This window comes from Daphnia magna, unplaced genomic scaffold (genome assembly GCF_020631705.1).
Source record: "Daphnia magna isolate NIES unplaced genomic scaffold, ASM2063170v1.1 Dm_contigs503, whole genome shotgun sequence".
Taxonomy (NCBI): Eukaryota; Metazoa; Arthropoda; class Branchiopoda; order Diplostraca; family Daphniidae; genus Daphnia; species Daphnia magna.
Window position 1 is genome coordinate 1 of NW_025533367.1, and position 17709 is coordinate 17709.

Consider the following 17709-nt stretch of genomic DNA (forward strand, 5'->3'; position numbering starts at 1 on the left):
GCTACGTACGTTCTAACTGAAACATCAAAACACACCACCAGATGGCAGTAACTAACACTTTGATACAATCGCCCACCTCTTGATGATGATAAAAGGTTTGATGCCAACAGCATCCCGAATTCCCAAGTGGTTACCCTCCTTATTACTAATTGGACCCGACGCAGCTTAACGGCCGGGAGCTGAAGAGACCGGGTTTTTTCTACGTGGTATGGCCGTTGACAGCTTAATGCACGTTTAGATCGAATACACTCAAATAATGATTTTCCTACAATAATACCTACACTAGGTTTAATGATTTAAATAATTACTGAAGTTGGACTGGTAACCATCGCGTTTTGTCAACAATTAAATTAATAACTAAATTATTTTCGCATTCGTTGGTAAAGTCATTGCTGATAAGAAAACAAACCCTAGTTGTGTTATTCATGTTTCAAATAACACCTCCATAAGGTATTGCGAGATGAAATATCCATACTCACCACTAGTTAGCGCTAACTGAAACATCAAAACACACCACCAGATGGCAGTAACTAACACTTTGATACAATCGCCCACCTCTTGATGATGATAAAAGGTTTGATGCCAACAGCATCCCGTATTCCCAAGTGGTTACCCTCCTTATTACTAATTGGACCCGACGCAGCTTAACGGCCGGGAGCTGAAGAGACCGGGTTTTTTCTACGTGGTATGGCCGTTGACAGCGTAATGCACGTTTAGATCGAATACACTCAAATAATGATTTTCCTACAATAATACCTACACTAGGTTTAATGATTTAAATAATTACTGAAGTTGGACTGGTAACCATCGCGTTTTGTCAACAATTAAATTAATAACTAAATTATTTTCGCATTCGTTGGTAAAGTCATTGCTGATAAGAAAACAAACCCTAGTTGTGTTATTCATGTTTTAAATAACACCTCCATAAGGTATTGCGAGATGAAATATCCATACTCACCACTAGTTAGCGCTAACTGAAACATCAAAACACATCACCAGATGGCAGTAACTAACACTTTGATACAATCGCCCACCTCTTGATGATGATAAAAGGTTTGATGCCAACAGCATCCCGTATTCCCAAGTGGTTACCCTCCTTATTACTAATTGGACCCGACGCAGCTTAACGGCCGGGAGCTGAAGAGACCGGGTTTTTTCTACGTGGTATGGCCGTTGACAGCGTAATGCACGTTTAGATCGAATACACTCAAATAATGATTTTCCTACAATAATACCTACACTAGGTTTAATGATTTAAATAATTACTGAAGTTGGACTGGTAACCATCGCGTTTTGTCAACAATTAAATTAATAACTAAATTATTTTCGCATTCGTTGGTAAAGTCATTGCTGATAAGAAAACCAACCCTAGTTGTGTTATTCATGTTTCAAATAACACCTCCATAAGGTATTGCGAGATGAAATATCCATACTCACCTCAGCATCCCGTATTCCCAAGTGGTCACCCTCCTAACTACAAACGGGACCCGACGCAGCTTAACGGCCAGGAGTTGTAGAGACCGGGTTTTTTCTACGTGGTATGGCCGTTCCCGTACGAAACTTTTAGCTAGTTCTGTTCTAGAAAAAGCTACGAAGTTAGGGGTATTTAGCTAGGAATTTTCAGATCAAAATTTTTAAATTCCACATTGGGAATTTTAGGATAGTTTTAGCTTTTTTTTCATTGCTAAAATAGCTATTAACACATTAGCTTAAAATCTTAGATTGAAGGTAGCTTGAAACTTATAAGCTTGAAATCTTAGATTAAAGGTAGCTTGAAACTTATTAGCTTTATAGGAACTGAAAAAAATATATTTTCACACCAAATCTGTGTATTTAAATTAAACCATTGGTTTAATAATTCTTTTCCATGTTACAAGAAATACATCGATTAAAATACAGCACACACACATTTTTACATTTAAAATAAACATAATAAGATTACGAGCAATTTCCAAGTTCAATTAAAGTTCTGGCCACTTCCTGCGTCTTTCGCGTTAATTCCATTTAACAGCAACACAATAAATAGCTTGACAGAAACGGCAGGGAAAAAAAGAGGATAGAGAGAGGAGTAGGAGGGTCATCTCGGAAAAGAAAAGAGTAAATGCCGTTGTGTCGAGATGACCACACTTATGCGCGATGGAGGAGATTATTCTGTTGGGCGCAACATAAGATCTTACCAGCAGAGAACTGAAAGATAATCTAATCCCTTTTCATTGAAGGATCCTCGCAGGGGCGTGTTGTGTACGTTTTGTTTGTGATTGCATGACGCAACACACTTTCTAATAATAATGAAAAAAGAAGTTGAAAATGGAAAATAAAAAAAGTAGAAAATAGAAAAAAAAGAAAAAATGAATGAAGAAAAGAATAGAAAATCTGTTGAACTCAAAAGTGGGGCTACACATAAACGTCGTCTTGAACGGTTCTTGTAGAAATGTTCGCCGATTTATTCTGATGGTACTTCATTACCGGCATCCTCCACGAACAACTTCTCTCTTGACTTGTGAGCCGTATGTTCACTTAGTAGTTTGGATGTGATGCAAGGATGGACCATGGATGGATCGATTGCCAACTTGTGTTTTGTTCCCCAAAATTCCACAATGAAACCTGAAATGAAAATCAAAATGTTAAAATTTTGTAAACTGTTCGTTCTTATTGTCGATTTACTCGTAATTGCTTGGACATCTTCCTTGGGAAGGGCAGGTTTTGCAGGATTATTTGTCTTATCGGTGGGTGCCTTCTTTCCGGTTAGGCTGTGTTTTGACATGAATTCCCTATCCCACAGCGCTTCCATGATGATATTTATCATTTTGCTCATGTCCCTGTGTACACATGTAACAACTATTAGAATTATCCTTTATAACACAAACAATCCCAAAATAAAACTCACTTTTTTTTTGAACCAGCCTTCCCATACGACATTGCGGTTGCTAACGCATTTTGATGAATCGTTGTCTTATAATCTTTGTGAAGCTTCACTAGGTTAGTTCTACCGCTTTCACTTCTTTCTAACTGAACACGTGATTGTTGAACTTTAACTTGACTAATTGTCAAGGTTTCCAAAGTGGTGTGTAGTAGAGCCAACCCTTCATTAAGACCTAATAAGATGGAAATAGTCAAGATAACAATAAAAGTGTTTACAGTTTCAAAGAGAAAACTTACTTTTGGCCAAGGCCTGGGGATTCAATTGTTTCAGGGAGTTTATTTCTTCTTGTAAGCGAAGAATAGTAGCATCTTTTTCGAAAATTTTGTGATTGTAATCATCTCTCTCAATTTCTAGCTCAAAGGTAGAATCTCGAATTTGCTCGTTGAGGAACGAGATTTCATTTTTAAGCTCATCAATTGTATCCTTGTATTCATTAAGGCTATGCAACTCAGCATCAACTGGCTCCGTCGCTTGTTCGTCCTTAACGGAAAATACAAATAAAATAAACACATAATTCTTACAATCATGTTGTTTTTACCAGCACACGCTTTGGGTTTCCTTTTGTTGTGGAACTTGGGGGGGTGTCAAATATGTTGACGTCTAAAGATGTAAGAATCTGAGAGTCAGAATTCTTTGCCGAGGACTTTTTGTTTCTTTTTGGTGTTACAAAAGAGTCATTTTCCTTGCTGTGACTTGAATTTCTCTATAAAATAAAAATCAATGTTTACTGTAAGATACTATTAGATGTTTTACCATAAAAACAAAAATACCTTAGATGTGGTGTTGCCCATTGATTTGACACACTGATTAGCACGTCTTCTCTTCGCTGGAGGCGGAGGTGGAGTAGGAGGAATCACATCTTCGTCCTCTGATTCTGAAGTAGAATTTCCTTTCTGATCATCTTCATGATGCAGGCTGCTGTCAGCAGATTCATCGGGCTTGTCTTCATCTCCCCAGTGATCAACTGGCAACCTAACCCCTCCATGTCTTTGACGAAGATGTCCATGGTCTTCCTAGTAACTGTGTAGCAGGTTAGAGTACGATATTGTAAATAATGAGAAACATTGGTGCTACCTGTTGATGACTTTTCAACTGGCAAGTTAGGTGGTGGAGAGGTAGATTTCTGGCCAGTGCCATGTTTCTGATTTGGAGATGATTTGGGAGCTGATTTTTTGGCTACTGCCTTTTGGACACCGATGGGAGGCATCATGGCATCTCGTACTGCCACCACCACATCTCTGTCCTCTGCACAACAAAAACTTTAGGAAAAAGAACACATGATGTAATATTAAATTGTACTACCTGAGTACGTGATAACTTTACATGATCTCATGTCATGTTGAACTGGGGATCTAGATTTGGTAGTCCACTCAACTGGTAGGTTCCAACCAAGAATAAATAATAAAAAGCTATATGCTTACTTGATTCCAATAATTTTTTTGTCCCAACAAAACCTCTTAATTGCTCGAGCTGATGATGGAAACTCTGGTCACGAAAATCTTTTGGCACTGCTATGGCCTCCAATGTGCCAATGCCCAATTCCTCATTTTGAGTGAAAGTTACAAGTATGTAGACCACTGGGTCAGCCATTACAAATATGTACTGATATTACTTTAAGTCTACTGTAAGAGAGAAGTCAGTGAACGAAACAGACAGCTAGACATATCTTTACTTAGACTAACACTTCGAGCACGAAAATTAAGGCATAGCTGCCAAATTTCAATCGATTACAAAATTAAGGCATAGCTGCCAAATTTCATCGATTATTTTTTCTTTGTTTTGAGTTTTTGTCAATTTGAAATATTAGCATATTGATGATTTTCATTAATCTGTATCAATCACTTTCAAGGGAATTGACAAGAGGAGTAACAACAAAGGATTCCGTAAGTTCATTATTAAATCCTATAACGCACTTTTTCATTATGTCATTTGGACGGCAAGCAGTTAATTCTGTGGAAAGCCCAATCAATTTTCTACTTTGACCGGGGAAATTTGAAAATGAAATATTATCGATGGGAGGCGAATATTTCACATAAGAAATTGTTCCCATGACCCGCCCAACAAGTAGAATATTTCCTTCTAGAGGAAGTGATTGAAATGATATTATGCTTTCTATCATAAAAAAAGAATCGTCTTTCATGTAACCACAGAAATAAGTCCGTTTTGGGGATCGAGTATAACTAGTCGTTGTAAATATACCTTTTTGTGAAATTTTCACCCTTTTGTAAGAGTAGTGGTATGCAAAACATTCTGTTGATTTTTTCAGAGAACCGTCTGTATCTGACGAAGCAAGATAATTCAAAATCGCGATTTCATAAAAAGGGCTAGTTTTTTTTTCAGCGCAGATCCAAGAAGTTGAATAGTTCCATAACTGGTACCACAATCTTGATTAATAGGGAAATAGAAGGCTTCCTTTTGTGAAATATTCAGCAACTTCCTCAACAATGCACTTACTGTGATTGGCAAGTTAAAATTTGTAATGAGAGAGATTGCATCTGATCGTACCGCTTTTTTCAAGAGAAAGGATTGGATCATTTGCTCTGCAACACTTTGGGTCCCATTCTTTAATGAAATCAATTCCCCGTTAAACCACTCGGGAATGAATGTAGAATTACTCCATGGAAGGCCCCAATTAAGTGCACTTTGAACCAAATGAGTAAGTAAGTGGAAATTATAGCGAATATGTTTTCTACCATAGAGTACTTCTGCTTCGCGGACAAAGTATTGAAAAAGAAATCCAACCTCCTTAACACGCTCAACTGCTACTTCTTCTTGAAGCAGCACTTGAAGGCCATAAACAAGGCATAAGAAGTGATCATAGAACTGTTTTGGTAAAAGATCATCTAGAGCCGAAAAATAATAAAGAGCAAATGCTCTATACTCAGAAGCTTTCCAATCGCCAAGGTTTGATAATAAAGCTGATGTGCGTGTGACTTCATAAGGAGGCCTCATTTGGCTTAAGCGAGCATCAAGAATGGCACGTTGGTCTTTATCGAAGTGCCATAGTTCCTAATAATTAATACTTATATTGTTAGTTGTATTATTTACTATACATATAATAATCTAAGTACCATACTTCGTGATATTTGGATTCTGTCCAAAATTCCAACAAACATTTAATTGCTCCTTGACAAACCGAATGTAAGTAGTCTGGTACTTGTGCGGTTACATAGTCGAAAGACGTGAGAGCCAAGAAAGGAGAATGACCTTTGATTCCATGAACAGGCTTACCCTTTTCTAGTACAATCTGAATAAAAAATTTCAATATTTTAATTATTAGCCACAGTATATATAATTTATATCGTAATTACCATCAAGTCTTTTTCGTGCTGCTCTATTGTCCTTAATGGAAATGTAGGATTTGTTATAGGTTCTGGATAAACTCTTGCAGATCCTCTTCCTATCTTCGTTGTTTCACGTGTATATATGAAAATAAAAATGCTGTTAAATTTACAACGAAGAATTTTTAATGCAAATGTTCTTGTACCAGCGTGCAAACAGAAATCGCACCCGAATTCACCGCGACATATGGTACCGTCTAGGAAAACAGTCCGAGCCATTGAATCCGTTGTTAACACCAAAGGTCTCAAAAACACGGTCAGCTCTCCAAATTTTATCCCGGAGGATCCAAGGTGCTTTAGTTCGGCTATTGATGTGTCAAGAAACGGCCCTCTAGGGGGCTTCTTGTTCCCGAACCAAAGAGCCATTAAAAACATGTTTGCTCGTCTTGCCCCGTAAGGAATTTCATTTATGACACCCATGAATGGCCAAAATCCAAGTTTACTTTTTTTAAAACACTGCGCTCCATCAACATTTAGTTGCAATGTGAAGATCACCTGTTTTTCGGAGCCATCACCACAAACTTTTTCTCTGTAGCAGTTTCCACTTTGGACATCCCCCAGAGTTGTTCCGTCATATCTAGTAGTTTCTTTTCTTAATTTCATTCTGCCACTCTCCAAAAAAAATTTTAGCTGCTGTTCAATTGGGAGAACAAGAATGTAACACGATCTTGACTTGTCAAATGGATGGCGGCATCTCTGTTTTTGTTTAGGAAGACCATTTTTTCCAATTTCAAGTACGGCATCACAATTCTTTTTCGCGCACACAAAATCTTTTTTGACGTCCATTAATAAATGGTCATATTTTGCTACACACTTGGCGGCACTTTCAATTTCTGCTGTGGTTGATTTAGTGGCGATTTGAATTATTTTCAAATGGTCTTTGAATGCTTCATTAGATAGATGGTATTTAAGTTTGTAAGCTAGACATAGCATACTAAGGTATGCTGATGATTCACAGTCTTTATCCTGAATTAAAAAATTCTAATATTAGGAAATTTCAGACTATAAAGCCTCGCTTACACTAGAGGTTTTTCTTAAGCTTTTAGTTCCTTAATCTTTTAATAATATAATATACTTAAATAATATCTTATAATAAATAGCATTACATATATAATATCTTATAATAATACCTTAACTTCTTAAAATTAAAAGCTTAAAAGCTTAAAAAACCCTCTAGTGTAAGCGAGGCTTAAGAGATAATAACTATTGTAGGTCTAATATACTAACCTCAAAAGTATTTGAATCGTTTTCATTTAAGTTGTATTCTTCATCTGTATCACAGGATTCACAGCCTTCTGCAACAGAGTTTTGGCTTGAAGTTATTGATTTCAGCTCAGCAATATTCTGTAACATATGAATACACCATGAATAAATGTAAATATCAAGTGCACATATATATTTTTCTTACTTTGGGATCCTCATCTTCGTGGAATTGACTTGTAAATACACATGTTACTTGTTCTGAGTTAGATTGTTCAGACTGCTGAGGATTGCTGCTGATTTCATTGTCACAAGCATGGTTATTAACTTTATGGTGGCATGGAGCTTTTTTTTTTACCATTTCTTCAATTTCTTCCTGGGCCTCCCTCAAATTCAATTTCCTCTTGAGGTATCGAGATAACTTTGGATTCTCATTTGCCATTATTATATATATCTGGTCACTTCGAATCACTCACAACAAATTGAAAAGTCGTCTGATAATTTTTATTCAAAATCTAAAAATATACAACACACTGGCGCATATTTTTTTGTTTTCCATGTAAGCTTAATAGACTAAGACGATAAAAATTAATTATTTCTTTCCGAAAATATTTATGTTATATAACATTCCGCGTTATTTTAACCTTTTTTATATTACGATTTATTTCGATCAAATTAAGCGAAACCCTAGATTAAAAATTCCATACTAGAATTAGCTGAAACAGTTAGGAAATATATTAAGGGGGAAAAATTCGAGCTGATTTTAAGGTTAATTATTTCAAGCCAGATCAGAAAACGCCCTAGCTTGGAAAATAAAAGCTGATATCTACTAAAAAAAGTGGAGCGAAAACATAGATTAAAACTTCCATACTGGAATTAGCTCACAGTTAGGAAATAATATTAAGGGGGAAAAATTCAAGCTGATTTTAAGGTAAATTTTTTCAAGCCAGATAAGAAAAAGCCCTAGCATGGAAAATAAAAGCTGATATCCACTAAAAAAAGTGGAATTATGTTAAGATGAAAAATTTCGAGGTAATTGCAGCATTATAAGTGGTTTGATTTTTTAGCCTAGCACCGCGTGAGCTGTTATTAGCAAACAGTTAAAAATATAAGCTAAAAGTTTCGTACGGGTTGACAGCGTATTGCACGACTAGATCGAATACACTCAAATAATGATTTTCCTACAATAATACCTACACTAGGATTAATGATTTAAATAATTACTGAAGTTGGACTGGTAACCATCGTGTTTTGTCAACAATTAAATTAATAACTAAATTATTTTCGCATTCGTTGGTAAAGTCATTGTTGATAAGAAAACAAACCCTAGTTGTGTTATTCATGTTTCAAATAACACCTCCATAAGGTATTGCGAGATGAAATATCCATACTCACCACTAGTTAGCGCTAACTGAAACATCAAAACACACCACCAGATGGCAGTAACTAACACTTTGATACAATCGCCCACCGCTTGATGATGATAAAAGGTTTTATGCCAACAGCATCCCGTATTCCCAAGTGGTTACCCTCCTTATTACTAATTGGACCCGACGCAGCTTAACGGCCGGGAGCTGAAGAGACCGGGTTTTTTCTACGTGGTTTGGCCGTTGACAGCGTAATGCACGACTAGATCGAATACACTCAAATAAAAATTTTCCTACAATAATACCTACACTAGGTTTAATGATTTAAATAATTACTGAAGTTGGACTGGTAACCATCGCGTTTTGTCAACAATTAAATTAATAACTAAATTATTTTCGCATTCGTTGGTAAAGTCATTGCTGATAAGAAAACAAACCCTAGTTGTGTTATTCATGTTTCAAATAACACCTCCATAAGGTATTGCGAGATGAAATATCCATACTCACCACTAGTTAGCGCTAACTGAAACATCAAAACACACCACCAGATGGCAGTAACTAACACTTTGATACAATTGCCCACCGCATGATGATGATAAAAGGTTTGATGCCAACAGCATCCCGTATTCCCAAGTGGTCAACCTCCTAACTACAAACGGGACCCGACGCAGCTTAACGGCCAGGAGTTGTAGAGACCGGGTTTTTTCTACGTGGTATGGCCGTTGACAGCGTATTGCACGACTAGATCGAATACACTCAAATAATGATTTTCCTACAATAATACCTACACTAGGTTTAATGATTTAAATAATTACTGAAGTTGGACTGGTAACCATCGCGTTTTGTCAACAATTAAATTAATAACTAAATTATTTTCGCATTCGTTGGTAAAGTCATTGCTGTTGCGGATTGGCCGCAAGGAGTAGCAGATCGACCGTCAGAGGGACACCACCGAGTTCGTCTGTTTCCCAAGCCAGGGAGGACAGTCGAGTCGAGGGGTGTGATCCTGGTTACAGCAATTAAGAGAGAGCCCTGTTCATCCACTGGCTACCTCTCGCGAAGAATCCCCCTTTCATCTATGTGTTATTCCCTGGTTTATCCCAATACAAACTGTAAGTTACTGAATCCTACTTGATTTTAAGATCGTTTATTCGTTGTGGTCGTATTCAACCGCTCGGCCTCCACAACAATTGGTGACAGCGCCGGGACGTGGCCATAGAAAAGTCTCGCTATTCTTTTTTTTTGTTAGACTTGCCACGTAAATTCCGTTCCGAATTTATTTTTTTTTTCTTCCCTTTCTTTATGGCTTAAGCTATCAGTTTTCTCGTTTTGATTGTGTATCTTCAGAGACGCCATTCTTTTTTCTATTTCATATTGGTTTCCTTCTTGCGAAATATTTTTTGCCGCGCGTTCATTGTTCTTATCCTCTACACCCACCAAACATTCTTCTCTCTCCAGCCTCTTTCTTGTCTTACTTTTTTATTTTTTTTCTCTTTCTCTCTCTCCGCCACCCTCACCCCCTCTCATTGGTTCAATCATTCTCGCTTTCGCGCGTCCACTCCTCTCATTACTATTGTGTGTGAGTGACTTTAATTTCGCGTTAGTAGGGGCAGACGAAAACGGGAGACACGTGGTCAGTAAATTAGGAGGGCCGCGTGTGAAGCTAATTTGTTTCGAGTTGTTTTTTGTGGAAATTTTTTTTCATTTAGGAAGCTATCGTATGTCTAAACGTCCAAAGCAACAGACAGTTCCGTTTCAGACGATTACAAGAGCAAGTGCCTCTACAGCTCAAGCAACAGCAGGGAATATCCCTATTCAAGCATCATCACCGACAAGACCTTCGCGCATTTTGGCTAGATTGAGTCCAGTGACGATGGCAACCAACGATGACCTCATACAGGCACTCACGGCATTCACCCAAGCGGCTGCGAACGATAGAGCACAACAGCAGCAGAAGCACGATGACTTGCTGCAGGCACTACAGACTCAACGGGCCGAGAACACCGCGTTACGGAATCTGATAACTGCAGGACCATTAGTAAATAGACCCTCTAGTTCATTAGTTGATAGCATTCCAAAGTTTGAAGGACGTGTCGATGAGGACGTCCAGGGATTTATTGATCATATCGATAGAGTAGCAATTTCAGAAGGTTGGACGGATGCTCATAGACTGCAAGTTGGAATAAGACGTTTATTAAAAACGGCTCTTTTATGGCATGTTCAGACCGGTCACATGCATGGCGATTGGGCAACGTGGTCGGCGGCATTGGTTACTAATTTTTCTAGACGATTGTCTTTTGCAGATTGGAATCGACTAATGCAAGACAGAATTCAACAGCCAAATGAATCGGGGATGGAGTATGCGCTAGATAAATTTCGACTGTGTCGTCTTTCACCAACACCTCTCACGGAACGAGACGCCATTCCTTTTTTGATTAACGGCCTGGCCAGATGGGAGCATGTAGCCGCCATGACAGCAGCCGCGCCAATTGATATTCCAGCTTTCATTACGCGAATCCAGCAGCTGGAGCAACTGGGTGTGTCAGCGAGACCAGAAGTGGCACCAAATCGTCAAGCGAATACTCAGCCACCACTCCAGCCTGATTTGACAGCAGCGTTCAAAAGCTTCAGCGACAAGTTGGTAACAGAGTTGGCGTCTAAATTGGAGAGCTTGACGGTCAGCAGGAATGTAGGAAGAGGCCGAGGAGGTCCACCTGGAGCAGCAAGACCTCCGATGGAATGTTGGATCTGTCACAATACGGGCCATAAAGCTCGTTACTGTCCGACACGGCCGGAAAACACAAGCGCTGGTCGTTAGAGGCAAGCCCATTGTTGACCAGCTATGCTTCTCTACCTTGCCGCCCTCTCCTTCCCTTGATTAAAGTAATTGTAGATAAAATTGGCGAAGTAGTAGCACTCGTAGACTCAGGAGCCTCCGGTAGCGCCATTAAATTCAGTGCGGCCAGTAAGTTGGGAAAGATGGCGTTGAGATCAGGTGAGGGAAAGTATAAGTTACGAGGTGTTGATAATAAGATCGTGCCAGTAGACTCATTTTGTTCTTTAATTATTGGTTGGGAGGGTAAAAAGACGAAGTTGTCAGAAGTAGCAGTAATTAAAACATCACCTTTTTGTTTAATTTTGGGGGTAGACTGGATAGTGAGTAGTAAAACGAACCTTGTTGTAAGGGGAGGGCGACTTGTTTTAGAAGGGAAGGGTACGGATATTAATAAGGATGAAGAAAGTAAAAACATTATTGATTGTAAAAAGTGTGAAGAATTGAAAAAGAAGAAAAAGAGATTGAAAGTGAGATTCGCAGACGAAGTTGAAGAAATCCCTGAGGAGAGTTTAAATGTTTCAGACGAACTGATTGAGATGTACGACGAAGAGTCTACACCAAAACGTTGCCGTTCGGGACTCGCCGTTAAATTAATTGATTCAGTGTCTATTCCAGGTGATTCTATGATGTTTGTCGCGGCGAAAATACAAAGAAAATTCACCGGAAATGGAGCAGTAAAGATAAATCGCTGCTCTCACCCAGGAAAAGAGTGGATGGTGCCATCAGCAGTAGTGCAAATCAAGAAAGGCAAACTCAAAGTCCCGATTGTCAACTTACAGTCTGGACCACTACAATTCAAGAGGCGTGACCTGATCACGATGATTAACATCGACCTAGAAGCGGAAGTGACGATTGAGACAAAGAGAGCAAATTCACCCATCATCTGTACAGCGACAGCAGAAGAATCAGTGCCAAAGCCTTGTCCATCATGGGTCCAGAAGCTGAGACTCGGCGATGAATTGTCGGAGGAAGAGAAAATCAGTTTGTTGGCAGTTATCAAGCGACGCTGGAGATGCTTCCCTAATAAAGAGGGTCAGATTGGTAAAACGGACCAGGCCGAACACTTGATTGACACGGGCGACGCGCAGCCAGTCCGATCAGCACCGTACCGAGTGTCAAGGTATGAAAGAGAAATAATCGTTGACGAAGTGGCCAAGATGATGAGAGCAGGAATGATCCGGCCTTCGTCAAGCCCTTGGTCAGCTCCGGTTGTGTTGGTAAGGAAAAAGATGGTAGTCATCGATTTTGTATAGATTATAGAAGATTAAATTTAGTCACTAAGAGAGATGTGTACCCGTTGCCATTAATTGATGACGTTTTTGATCGCCTATCGGGTGCTAAATTTTTTCAAGTCTCGATTTAGCTAGCGGCTATTGGCAGGTTCCAGTGGCAGAAAAAGATCAGTGCAAGACCGCATTTATTACACCAGATGGACTTTACGAATTTCGACGCCTTCCTTTTGGCCTGAATAACGCGCCATCGACCTTCCAGAGATTGATGGATAAAGTGCTGTCGCGTTTGAAATGGCACATGTGTCTGGTCTATTTGGATGATGTGCTGGTTTTTGGCAGGAATTTCCAAGAACATCAAGAACGACTGGAGCTTGTTCTCATGGCACTAGAAAAAGCAGGTTTGACTCTAAACGTAGAAAAATGTGTGTTTGCAACGTCTCGAGTAGAGCATTTAGGTCACGTGATTGATGGAAACGGCATCCACCCGCATCCGGATAAAGTTCAAGCTCTTGTTAATTTTAAAACGCATGATGTTAAATCATTACGGGGTTTCTTAGGCCTAGCTTCTTATTTCAGACGCTTCATCCCAGATTTTGCGGCTGTTGCCAGCCCACTTTACGGTTTACTCAAGAAAAATGCGCCTTGGATTTGGTCGGAGAAGCAGCAGTCGGCCAAACAGAAATTAGTGCAGTATTTGACATCCGCACCCGTCCTGGCCCATTTCAATGAGAAACTGGATGTAGTCATTCAAACTGATGCAAGCAACTTGGGATTAGGTGCCGTTTTACTACAAGATGATGGGGCTGGGCCACGGCCAGTGGCATTTGTAAGTAGTACGCTATCAGACGCGGAATCGCGTTATCATGCGAACGAGCTAGAATGTCTTGCGCTCGTTTGGACGCTTAAGAAATTTCGTTCATACATTTATGGACGTCGGTTTTTGGTAGAAACGGATAGCTCAGCGGTAAAATGGATGTATACAAAGAAAGAGTTAAGTGGTAAATTTGCAAGATGGATTCTTTCAATACAGGAGTACGATTTTGAGGTACGCCATTTAAAAGGTACAAGTAATGTTATGGCGGATGCTCTCTCTCGCAATCCGGACGGAGAATTGCCGGAATGTGAGACAGATCATGTTATTTGTGTTTTGCAAAGTAATAAGCCTTCGGGCTATGCTCCGCATAAATTGGCCTTCCTCCAGCAGGTGGACAGCCAATTGCGTAAAATTTGTTTAGATTTAAGTTACCCAAACCCCGGTAGAAAACCTCATGAGTTTGTTGTACATAAAAAAGTGTTATATAAAAAGAATTCTGGTCCCGGTAGGAAATTTCTTCTTGTTGTCCCCTCCGTTCTTCGTAGGAAAATTCTCAAAAGTTGTCATGATGATTCCCATGCAGGGCATATGGGAAGGGAAAAGACTTTCGCAAGGGTTAGTGAGCGCTATTGGTGGCCTAAAATGTTTGCTAGTGTAAAAAAATATGTTTCTTCTTGTATGTACTGTCAATTGCACAAGCATGCCGTTGGTCAAACCGTCGGAAGATTACAACCGATTTCACCGCCAGGTCACGCATTTGAAATGTTAGGCATTGATCATCTGGGTCCTCTTCAAACGACCGATTCCGGAAACAAGCATGTAATTGTGGCGATCGATTATCTGACGAAGTGGGTGGAAGTGGCAGCCGTTCCAGACACGTCAACCAACCACGTCATTCCGTTTATTCAAGATAACATCATCCACCGCCATAGCCATCCGAAAAGGCTCGTAAGTGATCAAGGTCCCGCTTTTTCATCCAAAGAGTTCGACGCTAAAATGACAGAGTGGAGAATCGACCATATTCCGGCTACCCCAGAACATCCGCAAACGAACGGGCTGTGTGAGAGGCTGAATAGGACAGCAACATTGGTGATTGCAGCATACCTGAACACGACACACACGGATTGGGACGTGAAACTACAAGGAGCAGCGCTAGCAGTTAACACAGCGAGGCAATCAACAAACGAAATCACCCCTTTCGAGATGGTCTACGGCAGACGTCCAGTGATGGCACAAGAAAATAAGTTCCCGTGGCCACCAGAACGTCCGGAACCATATGCAGTGTTTGTGAAACGAGTGGCTGATCTACGAGAAGCTGCAAGACTCAGAATTATCGAGAAACAACGAAAAGTGAAAGAGCGTGTTGACCGTAGTCGCCGAGTGACTCAGGATTTACGTGTTGGTGAACTTGTACTTGTGAGACGCAAATTAACAAAGAAGGGTAAAACAAAAAAGTTTTTGCCGAAATTTGTTGGTCCGTATCAAGTGGTGAAGAAAGTTTGTGACACGACTTATTTGGTGGAGGACTTGCCCGCAAAGCGGAAGAAAACCAAGTTTAGAAGATTCAACGCTCATGTGTGTCAGATCCGCCGCTTTCACGCTCGTGATGATGTCGAGTGGGAGCAGGGAGACTATCCGGAAGAAGAAGAAGAAAGTTTTGACTCAGAGGAGGAAGGAGAAGTCATCAACAACACGGAAGGGCCGAAGGAGAATTTGCCGTCAGAGACAGTGTGTGAGGAGCAACAGCCAGTCCAGCCGAGAGAACCGCAGAGAACAAGGGCCGGTAGACAGACTCGAGCACCACGGTGGCACAACGACTACGGACGGCATTGACCACGGCTGGAATTGTGTTTTGTTTTTATTTTTTTGTTTTTTTTTTGTTTTTTTTTTTGTTTGTTTGTTTGTTTGTTTTTTTTCTTTTCTTGTTTTCATCCGCATTTATTTTTTTTTCTCATTGTTCATTCATGTGTCTTTCACCTCACCTGCATATCCAAACTCCATCATCATTCCATTTGAAAACGAAGCCATCGGTCTATTTCCGTCCAGTTCTTTATTTCTTTTCCGTCTATGCTATCCATTCTTCTTACAGTGCCACTAAAAGCTGCCATAGGGTAGGGATTTGTTTGGTGTTTTTTTTTTCTTTTTCTTTTTGTGTTGAAACGTTTTGTCTCTCGAAAGGTGTAGTTGAATGTGAATATGTGTTTCGAATCGTCAAAAGTCAGGAAAGGCCGAATGTTGTGGATTGGCCGCAAGGAGTAGCAGATCGACCGTCAGAGGGACACCACCGAGTTCGTCTGTTTCCCAAGCCAGGGAGGGCAGTCGAGTCGAGGGGTGTGATCCTGGTTACAGCAATTAAAAGAGAGCCCTGTTCATCCACTGGCTACCTCTCGAAAAGAATCCCCCTTTCATCTATGTGTTACTCCCTGGTTTATCCCAATACAAACTGTAAGTTACTGAATCCTACTTTATTTTAAGATCATTTATTCGTTGTGGTCGTATTCAACCGCTCGGCCTCCACAACATTGCTGATAAGAAAACAAACCCTAGTTGTGTTATTCATGTTTCAAATAACACCTCCATAAGTTATTGCGAGATGAAATATCCATACTCACCACTAGTTAGCGCTAACTGAAACATCAAAACAAACCACCAGATGGCAGTAACTAACACTTGATACAATCGCCCACCGCTTGATGATGATAAAAGGTTTGATGCCAACAGCATCCCGTATTCCCAAGTGGTCACCCTCCTAATTACTAACGGGACCCGACGCAGCTTAACGGCCGGGAGCTGAAGAGACCGGGTTTTTTCTACGTGGTATGGCCGTTGACAGCGTAATGCACGACTAGATCGAATACACTCAAATAATGATTTTCCTACAATAATACCTACACTAGGTTTAATGATTTAAATAATTACTGAAGTTGGACTGGTAACCATCGCGTTTTGTCAACAATTAAATTAATAACTAAATTATTTTCGCATTCGTTGGTAAAGTCATTGCTGATAAGAAAACAAACCCTAGTTGTGTTATTCATGTTTCAAATAACACCTCCATAAGGTATTGCGAGATGAAATATCCATACTCACCACTAGTTAGCGCTAACTGAAACATCAAAACACACCACCAGATGGCAGTAACTAACACTTTGATACAATCGCCCACCGCTTGATGATGATAAAAGGTTTGATGCCAACAGCATCCCGTATTCCCAAGTGGTCACCCTCCTAAGTACTAACGGGACCCGACGCAGCTTAACGGCCGGGAGCTGAAGAGACCGGGTTTTTTCTACGTGGTATGGCCGTTGACAGCGTAATGCACGACTAGATCGAATACACTCAAATAATGATTTTCCTACAATAATACCTACACTAGGTTTAATGATTTAAATAATTACTGAAGTTGGACTGGTAACCATCGCGTTTTGTCAACAATTAAATTAATAACTAAATTATTTTCGCATTCGTTGGTAAAGTCATTGCTGATAAGAAAACAAACCCTAGTTGTGTTATTCATGTTTTAAATAACACCTCCATAAGGTATTGCGAGATGAAATATCCATACTCACCACTAGTTAGCGCTAACTGAAACATCAAAACACACCACCAGATGGCAGTAACTAACACTTTGATACAATCGCCCACCGCTTGATGATGATAAAAGGTTTGATGCCAACAGCATCCCGTATTCCCAAGTGGTCACCCTCCTAAGTACTAACGGGACCCGACGCAGCTTAACGGCCGGGAGCTGACGAGACCGGGGTTTTTTCTACGTGGTATGGCCGTTGACAGCGTAATGCACAACTAGATCGAATACACTCAAATAATGATTTTCCTACAATAATACCTACACTAGGTTTAATGATTTAAATAATTACTGAAGTTGGACTGGTAACCATCGCGTTTTGTCAACAATTAAATTAATAACTAAATTATTTTCGCATTCGTTGGTAAAGTCATTGCTGATAAGAAAACAAACCCTAGTTGTGTTATTCA

The 17709-nt window shown here is 39.9% G+C and overlaps 1 protein-coding gene and 9 pseudogenes across 1 annotated transcript; all 10 read right to left on the reverse strand.

Moving 5' to 3' along the window:
- Positions 1–101: 101 nt before the first annotated feature.
- Positions 102–220, reverse strand: LOC123469107 (annotated as a pseudogene).
- A 360-nt stretch (positions 221–580) lies between these two features.
- LOC123469104 lies at positions 581–699 on the reverse strand (annotated as a pseudogene).
- A 360-nt stretch (positions 700–1059) lies between these two features.
- Positions 1060–1178, reverse strand: LOC123469106 (annotated as a pseudogene).
- Positions 1179–2381: 1203 nt separating this feature from the next.
- Positions 2382–3824, reverse strand: LOC123469068 (annotated as a pseudogene).
- LOC123469069 lies at positions 3777–4513 on the reverse strand (annotated as a pseudogene).
- A 1706-nt stretch (positions 4514–6219) lies between these two features.
- LOC123469070 lies at positions 6220–7617 on the reverse strand. The gene is made up of 2 exons (XM_045168087.1): positions 7492–7617; positions 6220–7014 (listed from the first exon to the last, which is right to left on the reverse strand). Exons 1-2 carry the CDS (start codon positions 7615–7617, stop codon positions 6220–6222), a joined length of 921 nt encoding a protein of 306 aa, XP_045024022.1.
- Positions 7618–8960: 1343 nt separating this feature from the next.
- Positions 8961–9079, reverse strand: LOC123469109 (annotated as a pseudogene).
- A 7346-nt stretch (positions 9080–16425) lies between these two features.
- On the reverse strand, positions 16426–16544 carry LOC123469078 (annotated as a pseudogene).
- Positions 16545–16904: 360 nt separating this feature from the next.
- On the reverse strand, positions 16905–17023 carry LOC123469105 (annotated as a pseudogene).
- Positions 17024–17383: 360 nt separating this feature from the next.
- Positions 17384–17503, reverse strand: LOC123469077 (annotated as a pseudogene).
- Positions 17504–17709: the final 206 nt, after the last annotated feature.

Excerpts from the sequence above, each read along its gene's own strand:
- LOC123469070 (XM_045168087.1), bottom strand. The coding sequence starts at position 7,617 with ATGTTACAGAATATTGCTGAGCTGAAATCAATAACTTCAAGCCAAAAC. Across the intron at positions 7,015-7,491 it reads ACGATTCAAATACTTTTGAG|AATTGTGATGCCGTACTTGA; the intron begins GTTAGTATATTA and ends TGCGCGAAAAAG.